Raw genomic sequence first — 19,051 nt, forward strand, 5'->3', positions numbered from 1 at the left:
ACTCTCCTCCAGCCAAACTGGCCTCTTCCCAATTCCTCCAACCCACTGAGCATCCTCTAGCCTCAGGACTTTGCACTTCTTGCTCTCTCCACTTGGAACCTCCCTTTTCTCCCCAACTTGTCCCTGGTCCAGGCCTCCTCCTCCTTTGGGTCTCTACCCAAAGTCTACTTACAAGCCACCCCTTCTCTGACCACCTCTGAGCCCCTTCCCCGCCGTATTTTTCTCCAAAGCTTTTAAGCATCTTCTGACATGTTATATATTTTACTGTCTTTACTTCTTATTTGTCCTGCCCATTAGAAGTAAGTTACATGAAGGCAAGGTTGTTTTATTTTCTTTTTCTAACCAGCTTTAGTCAGTAGTATATTCACCAATGCCTTGCATAATGCCTCGGACAATGCCTCGCAAGTGGTAGGCACTCAAAAATGTTTCTTGAGTGAATAAATAATGAACAAAATTTCTCATCTGTTTTAGGACATGGAATAGCCTGACTTCTAAGCCATAGACAATCTTAAATTTGTCATGTCTGCTAGTGATGGATGCTTTTCCAAGGGGGAAAATGATTCCTTATTAGAGAGTTTTGAGGTTCTGAGCTCACACTGACATGAAGAATTGAGGCAATTGTGGGATGTGGTGCCTGCTGTTTAGGGCATGGATGTGGGTATTGAGGCTTTTTCCAGAGGCCATGGCCTGCCTCTAGCCTCTCCTCACCCTGTACACACATTAGAATACTTTTGAAAAAGAGTGTAAGGATTGGAGAGAGTCTGTGGAACATAATTTTCCCCAATGTACAGCCATATGGGCTAAGCAAGGATCAATTCTCTATCTGCTCTTTAATAGAATTTTCAAGACCAAACTACAGCTAGAAATTTAAAAGTACAGGGAAGGACTAGCCTAGTCTTTCCAATATTTTGGTATAAAGTACTTAGAAAGTTCTAGAAAGAACTTTTTCAAACAAATTCTCCAGATCTATTAATCCATCTTCCACTTTACCAAAGCTTGCTGAGGAAACTAATGCAAGTCTTTTACTAAAAGAAGATTTTACTAATCAGAAGAGAGTTAGGGACACAGAAATAAAAAAGAAATAATTGCCTGAACGTGGAAGAAAAGGGAAGAAGGAGAAGCTAGCACTTGGTAGTAATAAGGTACACATTAAATAAAGATCTGTGTGCCTACTTTTTTAAGCAGGGTACAAATAAGCGAAGTGGGACCTGGGATTGGTGGTGTGCCAGGGATGTTGGTAACTCGACAATTGTGGTCAGAGCTGTAGGTAAAACTGTATTGGCAGACTGGAGAGCATGTCCTCCTTATTTCCCCGCCCTGTGGCCTCCAAAGAAATGCTAGAGCAGAAGCCCCCAGCACAGCGCATTTGGATGAGCCACCATGCAATGGCCATAAGAAGGTGCCCTCTGGTGGAGCCATGGGCACCTGAGGCTGGGTGTGGCCCATCAGGTTTAGAACAAGGCAGGAGAAGAGGACACCTCAACAGCCCTAGTGCCGCCCACCTTCTGGGGCATGCAGGTGAAGCTGGGGCATGAGACAGCAGTCCGCAGGCTGCAGCCGGGTCCCCACCGCCACACACCCATCGAGAAATTATCACACGGCAAAAAGCAACAGGGAAAAGAGAGAAAATACTTTTTTCTACAACTATAATAGTCCTGTTTTTCAACTTTGCTCACCTAATTATCTTCATTTTTTAAGTTTAATTATTTATACTTTCTCAACTCACAAGGAATCAAAAGCAACTCACAAAAAAATGTATAGCAAGACAATGTTTCTTAAATTAATAATCAGGACCAGAGGAAATATAAACTAGAACTGAAAGTCAAGTCTGGGGGAAGTAAAATACCCTCATAACAACGTTCCAGAAAGTTCTCAAAGTTAAGCAGTAAATTTGGCTTCATGTTAACCGAGCAGTCAAAGCAAAAAGAGAAACAGAACCAGTTGCAAGATTCTCAGGTCCACAAGGAGAAAATATTTCAGTTCCTCAGGGGAAGCAAACTCTGCTACGGGACTTCACATAGAAGATCATGAGTACTGTGCAGTGGGGACTATCTAAATCATGCCTCTACCATGGGCTTCACAAAGCTGTCCTTGGCAAATGTCTTTGGGAAAATCAAAGGCATACACTTCTGTTAAAGCCACTTTATCAGGAATGAAGACAATATGAACCAGGTACACAACTTTCATATAGTTCGTTTAATCTAAGAGGCCAACCTCGACTATCTTGAGGAATGAATGAACTTATTCCCTTAGTCTTTTACATATGCCATGCCTACCAGGAAGACTACATTTATTATTCAATTAGAATAAATGCACTAAACTTCTTAGTTTGGGGCTCTTCTTCTCTCTTGCTATTTTCATGGGTTTTACTTTTTTTTAAGAAATCTGTTTCTATTGCAATCAAATATAGGATAAATGCCTTTTATTTTATTGAGTTAATTTTTCAAGCACTCAGAATAGTATCCGGCAAATATGAGCTAAGTAAGTGTTTGCTTAAAAAAAAGAAAAAAAGATCCTTTCTCCTATTGAGGTGTTGGGGACTGGGCATCAAGTATAAGTGATAGATTAATTATAAACAAATAAAATGAGTTGGTTGAATTTTATACCCCTTATACTGTAACCTTCACCTATTTTCATAATTTTTCTAAAGCAATGCAGACGGCATACAAGCCCTTGACTATTTTGATGTGAGAACATGACATGAAAAACCTGGAGGAGGGGAATTATTAACATTTCACATAGAGAAGGATTCAAAGGTTTTGAAACACTTAGAGAAATATCAGAACCTTTTACAATTTCTCCTCCGGATGGATCAGCTGGAATTTCAGAATCCATTACAACCTCGCTGGTCCTTCCTGTCAACTAACTTTCACATTTTAAGACTCTGTTCATGGAATGTATCTAATTTGTTCTTTAGTACGTTTTGAGCATTCAATAATGCTCTATAAAAACTATGAAAAAATACTGAAGAGCTTCATTATCACACTTACTTATGACCTCATTTCCTTTCCTTAATCTTATAAAGTGATTTGAAAATGCTAGCACAACATTACAATAAAACTGAATATATTCTGGAGGGATTCATAAAGTGGGTTTTCTATATTTGTAAGAACAAACAATCCACACTTACGGTTAACCTATTTGTCTCAACAGAAACAGATGTTCAATAACTTGACCCTGAAGTATCTGAATCTGGTGGAGATCTATGGGGCAGATTATGGAAATCAGAGTTGCAACCTGGGTCAAAGCTCAGAGAAACCCCCTCCGCTACTGCTCTCATTTTTCACCTGTTGTCTCCTTGACTCTTGTCTTCTGCATTCGCCCCACCATGTAAGGCTTGCTATTAAATATTCAGCAAAGCAAAACAACTAGTTTTGACAGAAAGTCTGAGTTTATCTGACTCAGTTTTAAAAAACAGGTAGTACTTTTTTTTTCCCTTTTGCTTGAATTTCATATTTCAGATACCAGTTTTTCCCATGATTTTTCTAGCTTTGGATTCTATCACCATCAGGGATACATCGTTTTTGTTTTTGTTTTTGTTTTTGTTTTTGTTTTTACACAGTAGACAGACACTTGCAAATGGATACAATACTGTTTAAGGACCAGGCCACATAAGTAAGCAACCTCAATACCATCCATAGCCCACACAGAAGCTTCTACCAGGGGTTCGAGGAGGCACCTGTCACGGCGTCCGTCCAAGCCAACCTACCCGCTTGCTGCTCTCCTCCTCCTGCGCCTTCCTGAACTCATGCTCCAGGGAGCAGTCCAGCTCACTGAAGAGCCCCACTTCCTCGCAGTTCTTCAGGAACCTTGTTGGGGTCGGAGTCTGATCTGAAAACAGAGACCGAGCAATCATTCCTGGGATCTTTCCCTCAAAAGCCAGTGGGAGGCCTGTGCTAACGTCGCCACTCCCCACCCTTTGCCTTAATTAAGATACTGACGGGCCATCCACAACCTCCCAGTCCTTTAGATAAAAGGCGAATAGGAAAGAAAATAAAACCATACATCCCAAAGGAGGAATACTGGGAATACTGCGTGCAGTGGGTTGCCCTAGGGAAGGATTTCCAAACCTCCATCTGGGTAACTTCAAGAGATCCTGCCTTCGACTTTCGGGGCCCATAACATTTGAATGACACCTTAGTTTGTGGAATGACTTCTTTCTAACTGGAAAAAAAGTGATTTTGCTAAAATTGGTCAGAAAATCTGCTGAGTTCATGTTAAGCCTGATTTCAGGGGGCTGGAAGGAAAAAAGATTTTGTAACTTCTTATACCAAACAAAAAGAAATACGTAAGCATGTAAATTCCTTTTCCTTAACAGCAAAGGAAAATTTACCAATTCTATCTCACTTTGAGAGGCATAGAGGGTGATGAAAAATTCCAAGTCAAATGTTACATTCAACTCCCACCTGCTAAAAATAAAATTAATTTTAATTTCCTTTGCTATAGCTAAAAGAATGTTCTGAGAATAAATACTCTTTAAAAGAAATAGAATTTCATTCATAAGCTTACTATTAGAAAACTGGAGGATCTAAAGCCACTACTTGTGGCCTAATATTTACACAGTTTACAAAATATTTCCACACATGTTCTCTAGAATCTAGATCTCAAAAGATCCTAAAGGGTAAATAGGGTAGGATTATACCCTTGTAATCATTAAGGACAGTCATTTTCCTTAGTAAAGGTGTACTTGAGTTGACATGAATGAAGCTGTATAAACTGTTCCTTGCTCAGAAACAGAAAATGTAAGAACTAGAAAGGACCGTGGAGAGAAGTTGGGCCATGCCAATTCTTTTGCAAATGAAGAAAACTGAAGTCCTGAGTGATTAGGAGTCTCATTCACGGTCTCTCATGTAGATGTGGCAACACCAGGATTATAACTGAGGCCTTAGTGCTATTTCTACGACGTACATGCATTATTTCCACCTGAGCCTACGGCAGACACCGTTGAGTGAGTTAGGGCACTTGTCCAGCTGACCCATGCTGGGTCTCCAATCTCAGTACAGTTCTCTAAGACATCACCACCAGTCAACCGCAGAGAGCCCTCACATCAAAACAAATTTGCCATTTCTGCTCTCTCCTTATAAATTCCTATATGACAAGAAACTAGCATTGTAGTTACATTTCTAAGTCATGCAGAGAGCAGTTAATCCCAGTAAATTATCCATTGAGATTCAAAGAAATAGCTTAATATCCGTGAAGCTGAAAATAGCTTGATAGTCCCATTTAATCAGTCCTGCCGAGGCAACGTCTGATTCCCTAAGGGCAAGGGCCTTTCCTACCTGTTAAGTAACCAAATGGTTGACTTGGATTCCAAGGCAGCAAAATCCCCACGTGCATTCTTCCTCAAGCTTTGCCTAATCTCCAAGATACTGAGCTGTCTTTGCAGGACACAGAGAGCCTACCACAGATGATCATAAATCAGGCATCACTGATAAAAGATTTGCAAAGGATTTTATTGAAAATTGGTTTCCTTGGCACATTAATTAATTTATTAAGGTGCACACATATACATCTATGTATCCAATATATACATATGACAGTTATGTGTTGTGCGCTTATATAAGATAAATTTAGTATTTATGAAGCATTTTGCAGTTTACAAACATTTCTCCCACATTGTCTAGAATCTTGATCTCACAAGATTCTGTGAGATATGTAGGGTGCGTATTATTTTAGAAATGAAGAAATAAGTTAAAGAACTTGCACAAGGCCACATAATTCGTAACCACCTTATCATTATGAAGTCCTCCCTCACCTAATCCTTTCACAGTTGGAAGTCTGGGCAGGGCTTCAGGGCTCTCAGCCTGAAGGATCCTGTTGCATTTGTAATGAGGACCCAATAATCTAGATTTGAAGTCATGTGATTTAAGGGAAATTACCTATATTCTCTAGACCTCATTCTTCTCATCTTTCCAATAAGGTTCAAAAGTTACATGATTCTGTGAATCCTAAAATCACCACTGTAATAGGTTTACTTCAAAAGTGATTTAGGGTAGTAAACACATAATACAATACACAGATGATATATTATAGAAGTGTATACCTGAAACATATATAATTATATTAACTAATGTCATCCCAATGAATTCAATAAAATTAAAAAACAAAAGTCACTGTCATTAGGTCAAGGAAACATGTGACCATTTAAAGGACAGCTAAATGGGAATATAAACAACAGCTGATTAAATCAGACACTAGAAATTAGGCCAGATGTAGGGACTAGACTTACAGATAAAGAAACTTTCTGAACAGAAGGCATAAACAGACAAGACCTGAAAGTGGAGCTAAAAGAATGTGTGCATGTGTGTGTACATATTTGTTATTTTATTGGGTGCTTATTCTATGACAGACATAGTGCTAAGGGCTTTGTATGCACCATCTCGTTCATTTTCACACCAACCACATTAAGCAAAAATTATTTCCCCATTTTACTTATGAGGAAACTGAAACTCACCCCAGGCCCCATTTAGAAACTGAGTCACGTAATTGTGTCAGTAATCGATAATCCTAACAATCCCTGGTTCTTTTGAAACACCTGGGAATCATTTAATCTCTCATACAATAGAACTGCCTTATAATCCCACAGACTCTCTACCATCTTGTAGAAAGATCTTTTATGACTAAAAACCTGAGAAAATATCACATAACAGAACTGAAATATTAGGCCACTTGTCATCAGTTGGAATTTCATTTCCCAGGTTTTAACTTCCCTTTTATTCCTCTATGATTTCTTTATTGGAGGTTTACAAGTGAAGGGCCATGGTTCCAGGTGGAGAGAATGGTCCTCCAAAGGCTCCATGCCGCTCCTGAACGCTGAGAAAAGTTCATGGGATGGCCCATGGAATCAGAGTCTGGCTGGCATCTGGGGCCGATCCCCACGCAAAGGTGACAGATGTTTTACATCTCCCCTAAAGCCAAATTATTCCCAAATACCAGCGCATACCCACACACCTCAGCAAAGGAAGTTGAAGAAGCATGGCACAAAGACAGTAATGTCGCTGTCTGTCATCATGGGCCTCTCTACAACCACAGGGAAACAAAAGCTGGGGACCAAGGGGAGCCAGGCACTATAAAAGAGTTGGGTTCCTCCCATCCCTAGAGCAGAAGACCCCAATGAAGGCCTCAGAGTTGTAACCAAATATGACTTTCTTGGCAGTATGATACAGTGAGAGAAAAACAAAACAGATATCTATACCCACATTTGGAATAGATAAGGCACCCTGTTCCTAATTTTTTATTCATTTTCTTCTTGTGAATGAGCTATTCTTTCCAGTTACAACAGGAACCAGACAATGGAGCTTAACTTTTGTTTTAACATTTATTAGAATTAATACAGGGTCTCCAGTTGTCTTTGATCCCACATGGTACCAGTTCCAAGTAAGCCAGGAAATGTGCAAATCTTCAAAAAGGGAACAGCTAAATCTATCAGCAGCTTAAATAAAAGAGGCAGAGGTTCTTAGCCACATGAATGCCTTGTCAAATAACTGTTCCAGCTGAAATTAGACCTGAAGTAAGTGGGTAATGTCCATGACCATAAATTAAAATTCTTGTAAACCACACCCTATTTAAAACTAAGAGCATACACTGGTTAACTACAGCAACAGCAATTTCTATATTCTGAATGATAGGGACCAATGCTTTGTTGGTGGATAATATCTAAACTTTGCTCAGTAGGCCACACTCCAAGGATTTATAGGAACTGGATCCAATGGGAACTCAGAGCTGAGATAACTTTTTAAGGGCTTTTGCTCACTTTTCTTTTAATGTTTCTACTTCAGGGAGAACCATCTGAAGGACAGAGAGGAATAACACAAAATCTCAAACAAAACTAAAAGTTAATATCTTTTGAGTCTGAACTTGATCCATATTGAAAGTGTTTTGTTGTTATTACCTTTGTAAATCTGAACTGGCACTGCATAAGCACCTGCATGTTACCTTCTTGCAGAAAGTTTGCAGAACTTTTGCAGAAAAGCACAACTTGTTCTTAGGAGATGCCTGGGGCCAAAGCAAGGAAGAAATCTTACACGTCCTTGGGGATCTCTTCGCCCATCAGACAATAAATATTGGCACCAGAAGAGGTAAAAAAAAAAAAAAAATCCTTTGTAAAGTTTGTCATATTTCAATATCTAATTCCCTTCCTGGGATGATGAATCTATTTCTTCGCGGGGGTGGGGGGCGGTGGCGGGGACGGGGAGGAAGCATATTTTTATAGGATTGTTGCCTCTGGAGATAGTTAGGTAAAGGACGCTTGCCATACAGAGACCCTACTTGTATATTTACCCAGAAAAGTGCCATAAACTTAGCATTACAATTTAGGGATTCGCCCATCAGTTATACAATAGGAAGTCCTGTACCATATGACATCTGGGAAGGACAACAAGTATATGGTTAGAACTATTAGAAAAAGTAGTAACTCACTAAGTTTTCCAATCAGTTCAGAGCCTGCAGAGCATCAAGTGCTTCAGCCTCAGCAAATATGATTATTCCAAAGTCTAAATGACAAGCACAAAGCTAAAGCTTGAAACTTGATTCTTCTTTTAAAAAGTGTTTAGTCTGCTCAAATTTAATAATAGGTTACTACCTTATTCAGTTTCAGAGCTGTGTTTGAGTTATGTGTTTGTCTATGTTTCATTTTCCTCAATGAGAAACAAAAGACAGAGTAATAAGTCATCAATTTTAAAAAAAAGAAAAGAAAAGCAGAGTTCCCATAATATACACTAGAGGAAAAGAATGTGAACTTCCTAAGCAAAATTTTCTTTCCTATTGGTCTGATATTCTGAATTATGCTATTACTAAAAGACTCTGTAAAGTAATTTTACGTCATTTCATATTAAATTGATAGTGGCTAGTAATTCTATAAAAAGCCTCACTAATTTAGACCAGTTAAAAAAAAGATCAGTTTGAATTAGTGACCATTCTAATTATAGGGTATTTTTTAAAGGCAATGCATTTTTATTATTTGCATGACTCAATTTCAGCCAACAAAATGTGGCTTAGTAGAATTCCCAAGAGTGCCTTCAAATCAATAAAGAAAATAATTGGAATTAGCATATCTATTTTAGTAAGAGGTGGGGTTCTCAGAAAAGGCATTTTTCTTAGATACTTTTTACATTCTTTTTATAGTTATATTTATCCCATGATTTTTTCATCAACGCTTTATTTAAAATAGTCTCTTAGTTCCTATCTGAATTTTAATTGAGTCCTAATTATGAAAGTTTACATTAAATAAATTGGAAAATACATAATCCTTTATAAGAGCAATAATCAGTAACAAAGGACAGAATTCCATGGAATTTCAGACAGGCTTCTTTGTAATAAATGTGCCTTTTATTGAATGTGAGCACCCGACAGGAGCAACGGGTTCCTGTCAGTGACACTGCCATTGGTTTCCCTGCATCTGTCCCAAGATGCAGTGCTACCATGAGACAAACAAAGCCAACTCTGGCTTTTAAACAACAGCTGTGGGATGCTTCAAAATTGACCATGGCTGGGATGATCCAGGTCAGTGAGAGATGAGACACACTCTCATACTCTTGAACTATCTGCTGGAATCCATATATTGTCAACGTGAACAGCTGGTGGGCTAGATACCCTGAGAGTGCCTATGAGTCAGCTAGGAAAAGCTCTGACAAGAGCCTCACATAGGACACATGGCCCCAGAAGACATAGATTTAGATTTAAATTAACCAAGTATATATGCTACATCCGCTCACTATCAGCCATGGCCTCCCCCAACTGTTCCAACGGCAATCAAGACACAATTTTAATTTGTTTAGAAGAGCTGAGCTGGTTTTAAAAAAAAAAAAAAAAAAAAAAGGTTATTAACGCTGTGAGATCATGTCTCTGCTGGCCAAGTGAATTAAGGGATCCAAGGTGTTTGTCTTATCAAAACCTGCCCTGAATAGTGGAAGCTAAAGCTTAACGTTTCCACTCAGTCACTAATTTGCCTGAGTTCTTTGACACTCTTTGTCAAAAGGGATCGTTTCCAGATGGAATAGACTAGAAGCCAGTTTTTCATACATAAAAGAAGACGGCAGATCAAGGCCTCTGAGGTATTCAGGTGAATTATTTAAAGTTCTGTTTTGCTAGATCAGCTAGCAACATGATGGAGAAGCTCCTGTAAACGCCAATAGCCACTTGTCACAATGGACAAGATAATCTGATTTAAAAACACAATCTTTGTTCCTCTAAATGCTAATGTGTTAGTATAATCTCCTTCTAAAAGCTTTTGATTACTTTCTCCATTTGATTGCTATTAAAGAGATAAGTCAATAATAAAAGAAGAAGTAATTGATAGGTTTATATTCAAACATAAATCTAAGGTCAAAGCATGTTCTCAGTATGTAGAGCTCACCAAATCTAGGTGTACAGTAAGAAAATTATAGGCAGATAGGGGCTTTAGGCGAACTGTTCATCCTCTTGATTATGCTTCCTCATATGAAAAAGGGCCGGAACTAAATGATATAATGCATGTAAAGGAAGAGGCATAACTACGGGCATGAGATAAAGCAGTAAGTGGAAGCTGCTGTTACTAGCACACTGCCCTGTGGTGCAAACTGGGTCCCCCATCCCCTGCTCCATAAAGGTCGGATTAATTTACATAATGGGAAGTCACTGTGTGCTTTCACTATCAAAGGAAGAGCAGGTATATATGGGCTGTGTGTGTGTGTGTGTGTGTGTGTGTGTGTGTGTGTGTGTGATTTATTTACTTACTAAATCAGGTTTTTTATATCCTGGCTCACTCCAAAAAGAATTTGGAGTTAGGTATATTACCTTCCCTTTGGCTTCCCTCTCAAAATGCCCATGGATGATGGGGTAGGGTTCGTAACAAAGAGCCACAAACAATGATTCGGGTTCTGACTTTGTCTGGTTGATTGAGATTAGTACCTTGGAAACAAATGTTCTATTTTAGTGAACAATGTTCTAGCTTTCTCCAAGGTAAGAATTAGATTTCCACCCTGGAACTAGAGATAGGTCCCAATTCTAGACCTAATCCAGGGACACATTGGGTTCTGAGGGACTATATTCCCATTTTTGTCAGAAGCTCTGTATCAGATAGTGATAAGGAGGATGGGACAAGGAAGCTAGTCACTGGCCTCTCCTTCATGTGTCAACTCAAGATCACTTCTGGTTTGGTGGTTTTACCACTTTGGTCTCCCCATATTCAGAAGTCAAGGAGAAAAGATACCTGAGCCCACAGTACTGAACATCAGGTCTTGGCTGAATGCCACTCATGCAGAAAGGCCTTCTCCAACCTCCCTTAGGAGCCTGCTTGCCACTTGTGTTCTATTGTCATGTTTTTTCTTCATCACAGCACTTGTCATTAAGGGATTATTTTCTTGTGTATCTGGGGAGGGAGTTGTCTATTATTTTTCATCCTCCCCACTTCCCACAGAGTATAGTAAGTTCCACGGAAGAGGGACCTCATCTGTCTTCTTCATTGCAGTGTTCTCAGCACCTCACACAACAGGAGCCTTGTAGGCACTCAATAAGAGTTTTTTGAATGAATGAATGAATGAATGGGTAAAGTTCAAGAGTGTTAACTTTTATCTTTCCTTAAAATGTGAAACCCAATCAATACCTCTTATGGGAAGCCTAAGAAAGAGCCCCATGAGTCCATGCCTTTAAATGCCTAGTAATCCCACCATGAAGCAAAACTCATCATCTTCTAAGTCAGTTTTCCCACCATATTCCACCAACACATATCATATACACATGCACACAGATTTCTCATTTGGAATATCATTTGCTTGTTCAACAATAAATAAAGCTGCCCATGGATTACCTATATAGAGCCTGGAAACACTGTCAATAACTAAGGGTGAGGATTTCTGACAGGGTGAGATTTGGGAATTTCTGGGTGCCTAACCATAATGCCATTAAAATAGACCCAAACCTCATCCTCTTTACCTTTAATACCGAAATTTGATTTTTTCAAACCAAACCAGATCTTACATCACATAGTAGCTGGTAATTTTGCAACCTGTGTGTGGTAGCATATTGTCCCCAATGGATTCCCATTTTTTAATTTGACATCTAAAAACCTTTGATATCACAATTTCCCTCACCATGATATTATCATCTATCATACCAAGAACAGCTGAAAGTAACTCATGTCCATCATAATATCAGGGCTCTGGAAATAGACCACATGGATCAAATAAGAATGAGAGGATCAAGGTGGGAAGGGCTATAAGTTTTAGCCCTCAGTGTCCAAAACCACTACCTGCATTCATGTCCCTATAGTACTGTCCTTTCGGAATGGAAGGTCTTTATGTTTACTGTCTATCTACAAGTACAGGCTCATCTTAGTAAATACAGGGTCCAGGAGAAGTAACGCCTGCTTGAGTGTGGTTGGTAGGGTATGTGAATGTCTCGCGTGAGATGGACAGCAATTTGAATGTTTCACCTAAAATGTCATGTGGTGTGCTTGAGTGTGATATTGTTATGTTACATAATTACATACTTATGATTTTGTAATAAAAGACTTTGTAATATAAAAGGGGTGTGATTTGTGCCAGACCCTGTACATGACTATCACTTTTACTATCCTGCCTTGTGGCATGTCAAAGATCATTCTGAGCAGTGAATTTTACTTGGCTAAATAACATGGACTTTGTGTCAAAGCAATAAAATTATTTCAGATATTACAGCTTTTTGGACATTTATCCTTGAAGAGTATATCTATGGTGTCTTAATAACTTCCCTAACTTCATATTTGTAATTAATAAAAGATGAAATAATTTTCCAAAATACAAGCTAACTAGACATCCTGAAATTAGTTATGAACATACATACCTACTATGCTTTATCCTCTTAATATATTTAAACCCTAATTCATCTGGAATAAAATTTTGTATAATTAAATATTGCTTTAAAAAAAGGGCCCTAGAGGGACTTGAAAATTTTTGCACTGGCAATACTTGCTGATTTAAGATTTGGTTTATATTATTTTTATTAGTATATTTCAAACTGTATAAGATCATTCACCTTCATGAGAGGCCACCAGGTAGGCTTTATGTACATTAAGAAATAAAATTTTAATAAACCTATTTTTAATAAGAGTAGATTCCAAAGCTCTTGATAAATTCAAATCTCAATAAATCAGGATTATAGACAAGTAAAAAATTCAGTCATATTTGTGAACACACTCTAATATGCTAAAACTCAAACAAGATTTGAGAGAAATACATACTGAAGTCTTTCCTAGGAAAAAAACATATAATAAAGCAAAAGTACAGATAGCCTACTACAATTCATTGTGGCGGGTACCGTTGGCATATGACATGTCCTCTAAATGCAGAGTAACAGAGTTGGACTGATATCGCTGTATTCCATCCAGCAAGAAAATTCTACCAGACCACAAACATGCAGAGCAGGTAGCAAGTCTGAACATTTAGCACTTAATTTTACAGAGAATATGAAATGGCCTTATACCAGCTTCAACATAAAACCTGAGAGAGCAGGAAAAAATATGCCAATATATTATTCATGCTATTTTATCTCATTTATTTCTCCCTTCATTTTCTTATTCCAAGTTTGACATAACAAAAATTAGAGTGGCTTTTCTCCCAATATTTTTACACCTGGCACGGCCAACTATTGGCAGCAACAGCCTCAAACTAACAAGGATCTGATAAGAACAACTGAAAAGCTGCAAGAACTTAATCGAAAACCTGCTGATAGGCATTATATTCAAGTGTTCACACATCTTGAGCTTCAGTTTCCCAGACCTTCAGATGGGACTTCTTGTAGGGCTTACTAGCAATAGCCCTACAAGATACTACACTGGTATTTACCACTGTTTTAGTAATATCTCCACATAATTACCGTTCCCTAATAGTTGCCTACCACTCCCCTACCACCATGAAGTCTATTTTAGGGACCGTGTTTGGGAAAAGTAAAGGAAGAACTTACAAATTTAAATACTGTGAATTACAACGTCTGCAGCCTTGCTACTTGGATACCTATGTTCACGGTTGAACTAGGAAGTTATATAGCACAGGTGACTCTGTAGAAAATAATAGCTGATAAAAACAAAAGAACAGGTCATCCATCTTAACCCTTGTAGGCTTTTATAATTCTTACAAATGAGTTCCGCATCTCTGTTTCTAGACTTCAGATAAAACTATTTCTGAAGGGCCCGCTAGTTCAGTAAAAACAAACAGGCTGAGAGAAAGGTGGTAGGTGGTGTGCGGCGGTGGAGGGAAGTGAAGAGGATGCCTTTGAACTTGGACAGCCTTCCAAACCACAATGCACTTGCACTATTAACAAGTCACTGGTGGGTTTGTGGAGCGGTGTGGACAGCCCTGTCACCAGGAGTGTTTGATTTTTTGAATAAATTGGGAGGGCCTGGCAGCACAGTGACCACGGCAAGCCAGCGCGTCAGGACTGCAGGATCGGGGCCCTCATCTTTGCCCTGATTGGTGAGCTTGAGAAAGCTGCGCCATCTCCCTGTGCCCCTCCTCCTCTACCAGTAAAATATGGGTTGCAAGAACAATCTGACAAACTCTTAGAGGATTTACTAATAATAGGGATAATAAAATACTTGTAAAATGTAAGTGCCATAGAAATGCTAAATTATAATAGCCAGGCCTGCCAGGGTGGCCGGTTTCTCTTTTAATGTCATTATTACATGTGCACGGTGGTCTCATCTCTTTCATGATGCCAGGGAGACAGTGGGTCAGATGAAATATTTCCAGCCTCCGAAGGGTAGCAGGAAATGCTTCGATTGCCCTGCTAGGATTTATGAACCACTTTAATTCACATTCTTTCACTGAATCTTCACAGTAAGCCTGTGAAATCGACTTGGCAGATAAAATCATTCCCATTTTTGTGAAAGAAGAAACCAAGGCCCATAGGGGTTCATTAACTTGCTCAAGGTCAGATGACTGGTGGAGACAGGGCCCAGGACAGATAGAGTTCAAGTTTCCTCACTCCTGGCCTTGCACTCTTTTTAATTTACCATACCGCCAGCAAACTGGGAAGGAATGGCAATTAATTGATGGATCAATCATTCCTTTTTATTTCCTCTCACATTTGCTGAGCACTTGCTATGCTTCCATGCATTAGGCTCTTTTAATCTCCAAATTAAGGGGATGGGGGTTTATTGCTTCTTAAGGGAACCTTCACTGACCACCTCAGCCCAGAAAGAGAGCTCCTTCTACTGAAGTTGCATAGTAGTTTTCCTTGCAATACTCATTTGATATACAGGTGCTCCTTTACTTATGATAGGGTTATATCCAGATAAACCCATCATAATATGAAAATATCATAAGTCAGAAATGCACATAATAAACCTAACTCACCAAAGGTGAGACCTTAGCCTGGCCTGCCTTAAACATGCTCAGAGCACATGGCCTGCAGTTGGGCAACTATCTTGAGTCTGATCTCAGGGGTCATTGCCTTCCTCTTACCAGAAGCAGGAGACACAAGTGAGCATTCTGTAGACATGGTAGGATGCAAAAACACAAAATACAGTATCCAAAACCACTGACAAACAGCACAGTTAGTCGAGAGCATCAGCTGTTGACCCTCGTGATCGCGTGGCTGCGCAGGAGCCGCTGCCCACTGCCTCTGCCCAGCAGCACAGGAGGCTGTTGTATCTGCATTGCTAGCCCGGGAAAAGATTCAAAATAAGGAGTTTGTTTACTACTTGAATGAATATCTCTTTCTTACCATCACAGGGTCAAAAAATCATAGGTCGAACCATTATAAGTTGGGGACCATCTGTACATCATGGACAGTCATCTATTTTAGGCAAGTTTTCACATGCACACTACTTCGTGATGTCCTTGAGAAGAGGAATCATATCCATTTTTGCACCTTGCATGTCACTCAGAACAGTGCAGTGTACATTACAGACGCTCAATTAATATTTGTTGCCCAGTTACAGGTACTTGCTTTTAAAAATAGTTACATGGAGCCTAGTTCTAGAGTCATCATTATTTATATGCCAGCAAATGAGAAGTCACAACTTTTCTACTATTTGAGCAAACACTACATTAGCTGATTACATTTCTGCTTACCATTCCTTTAAGTCTCTTTTGTACCTTAGAAATGTATATTTTCAAGGCACAGAATTTGCTAGTGGAAATCACCCTGTCATCAGTAGTAGAACAAGTATTGATGGCTAATCACCCAAAGCCTCGTTGCCTGATGGCTCCTTACCTGATAACATATTGTCTGTTTTTATTGAAGGAAACTTCAAAGTCATTTCATGCTTGTGCCTATGAATCATCAGATGGTCCTCTGTTGGGAAGCGCTGTTAGACAAATAAAAAAGGGGAGAGGGGAGAGGAGCCATTCAGTTTTGTGATACATATTTGTTATTATAGAAAAAGATTTATTCAGCATTGCAAATGTGACAGACAAAACAAAAAACTATCTCTGAAAAAGTATGAGAACAGGAGTAAGTAAAATGACAAATTACTTTATGTAAGCAAATGTGCTGGGACGGTACTTTGAATTACACCCAAATATATGCATCATTATTTCCATATGGTCAACCAGGGCCTTAACTGTGTTGTAGAAAAATCTGGCTGAATACTAGTAAGACATAGAAGATCTTTGCCTTCTACTATTCTCCGATTCCCCACACCTTTCCTGGGAATTCCTTTTGAAGGCCTTTTATTCTTAAACGTAATAGTAAAGACTTGAACATAAACAACTGTGATGAGTCATCAGTACACTAGATGTTTCTTTAGGAACCAGGTTGGTATCTATAGTAGACCTTAAATTTGTGTTTATTTAAAGGATAAAGCAGAAAGAGGTAAATAAATAATACTGAAAGTAGTAAAATAAAATATACAAGAGAAATATGTGGTACTTTTAAAGAATAAAAGAGTGTTTAAACAAATGTTTATTTGTGATTACAAAGAACAACTCACCTGACAAGAGTAATTCTCCCATTTCTACTGATACATAAGAGAAAACCAGGTCCAAAATAAGAAAGTAGATTTAGACCTGAGTAGTATTGTGGTTTTGCAAAACTATTCGGAACTTTTCTCTAGTAGTTACTGTTATAAATAATGGTGTAAATTAAACCTAAAGTCTAGTAAGTATGCTAGACATTATCTATAGATTAACCAAAAGTAAGAAAAATATATGAAGTGGGAAAAGAATTTTGATTCATGTCAGACTTTGGAACAGAATTACATACACACATACATAATACATACATACAGGTGTACACCATGGCATTTGTATAGCATATTTCTGTTATGGAGACCTTGCATACTCATTATCTGATTTTTTATAATTATACATATGATTTATAAAAATGTGACAAATTAGTTTTGGTATTCTATACTGTGTAAGTGTAGTAAACAAACACTTTATTTTTAATTTTCAAAGAATGATATGGTTGTCAAAATGCTGCCCCCAAATATTTTCAGCTGACCTCTGGTCACATAGTGGGATTGTATTTCCTGGGCCTCTTGGGGTTGTGTAGGGCCATATGACAAGTTCTGCCGATTGAGTAATGAATTGAAGAGACATGTCACCTAGATGTGAGCATCTAATTCTTGGTACAAGGCCCTCTGGGGATCCACACACTGCCCCCACCATCCTTTGTAACAAGGTGACTCACAATATAAGAAATAGTGGCCCTTCAATCATCTTCGTCTCTGGAGGATTATGAAGACCATCTCTGAATTCTGAAGTTTTATGAAGAACATCCTGCCAATCTACAATACAAATGTATGCTTGGGCAATAAAATATGCCTTTGCTGTTTTAAGCCATTGAACTGTTTGGCTAACATGTTATTGTAGAAGATCCTAGCCTGTACTGACTCAGGCTGGTATGTTTTAATAACTGAACTTTACAGAGGATCTGCTTTATCAAAGTCAATTGAAAATACAACAAAAGACAACAAACTGCTGAACACTTCCAAATCTTTGACAATTTAGAAAATCTTCCAGCACTTCCCAGTCCCTTGAGATAGTCATTATAAATTTCAATTACCATTGCTCCAGTGGTAGAACTCTTTTCTGCAAATAGTATGGTATGTCCATAAGAATGAGGGACTTTACTGGGTTGGATCCTTTGGAATAGTCTAAAAGCAGTTCTTCAAGTTAATAGCACTTATTTATATGTCATTTGTATCATATAAATTGAAGAGTATAGAATATCCAAAGCATGGTAATTATACCACATGTCTGAATACACAAAAGTCTGATTTATAATGACACATGGGTTTTTTTCTTTTTTTTTTTTCCTACAGGTTCATCTATTCTTTTTGTCTTCTGTAACACCTTATGATGGCTGCATCAACTACATGACACTATCAAGTGTGGTTAAGAGGCATAGGTTAAATTTCTTAGTCTCTCAAAAGACTTATTATAGATTTTTCTGTAAAACATATAGTAAAAAAAAACACAGTAATATCCTTCGTTTGGTACCTGTAAATCACATTTTATCTTCATTTAATAATAGCCTAAAATAGAATATTACCTAAAACACTTATTAAATAATAATAGATTCCATAATATTTCATATTGACTATAATTACTTTGCAAAAGAGACAATATAGGACATCTGTAATGTCTTTTTTAATTTGGTAGGAAACTAGCAGCAAATTATTAAATAACCAAAATGTATAGTCTGTAACAGGGACAGAGCTGAGGGAGGCCACTGGAACTTGAAACATGATTAATGCAGAGGGCAAGGAACAGTGACATTAACGTTGGACTTTGTTAGATCAGGAAGAGGAAGAGAAGCTTGTTTCTCTTTACTTCTGGGACAAAGCTAATATTCCAGGAATTATAGCACAAAAAGTGCTCCCTGGTACCATAGGCCATTCCTCACAGAGCAAAGTCTGTTTTGTTCCCAGTGAGAGAACGGGGAGGAAAATCCTTCCGTCATCCCCTTCCATGCAGCACTGATATCTCATGTTTACTCCCCTTTCCAATTCCCAGTCATCCTTTCTTCTCCATGCAGGTTCCCAGGCTATGGAACGTCACTAAAGTAAATGCCATGATCACAACCGACTCCCTCAGGAGACCCTTGGGATCACTGGGCAACTACTACATGCTAATACCTCTCCAACTGA

At 38.5% G+C, this 19,051-nt stretch overlaps 1 protein-coding gene across 1 annotated transcript in view; it reads right to left on the reverse strand.

Moving 5' to 3' along the window:
- Nucleotides 1-19,051, reverse strand: part of CREB5 (cAMP responsive element binding protein 5) — a 377,051-nt gene that overhangs the window by 287,310 nt on the left and 70,690 nt on the right. Inside the window, exons 3-4 of the mRNA XM_054564156.1 lie at nucleotides 16,171-16,264; nucleotides 3,710-3,831 (exon numbers count right to left, since the gene is read on the reverse strand). Coding sequence (XP_054420131.1) covers nucleotides 3,710-3,831; nucleotides 16,171-16,264 — 216 coding nt within the window. The remainder of the gene's footprint in view (nucleotides 1-3,709; nucleotides 3,832-16,170; nucleotides 16,265-19,051) is intronic.

The sequence above is a fragment of the Pteronotus mesoamericanus genome, unplaced genomic scaffold (genome assembly GCF_021234165.1).
Source record: "Pteronotus mesoamericanus isolate MK-2021 breed Mesoamerican mustached bat unplaced genomic scaffold, CSHL_Meso_final scaffold_85, whole genome shotgun sequence".
Classification (NCBI taxonomy): Eukaryota; Metazoa; Chordata; class Mammalia; order Chiroptera; family Mormoopidae; genus Pteronotus; species Pteronotus mesoamericanus.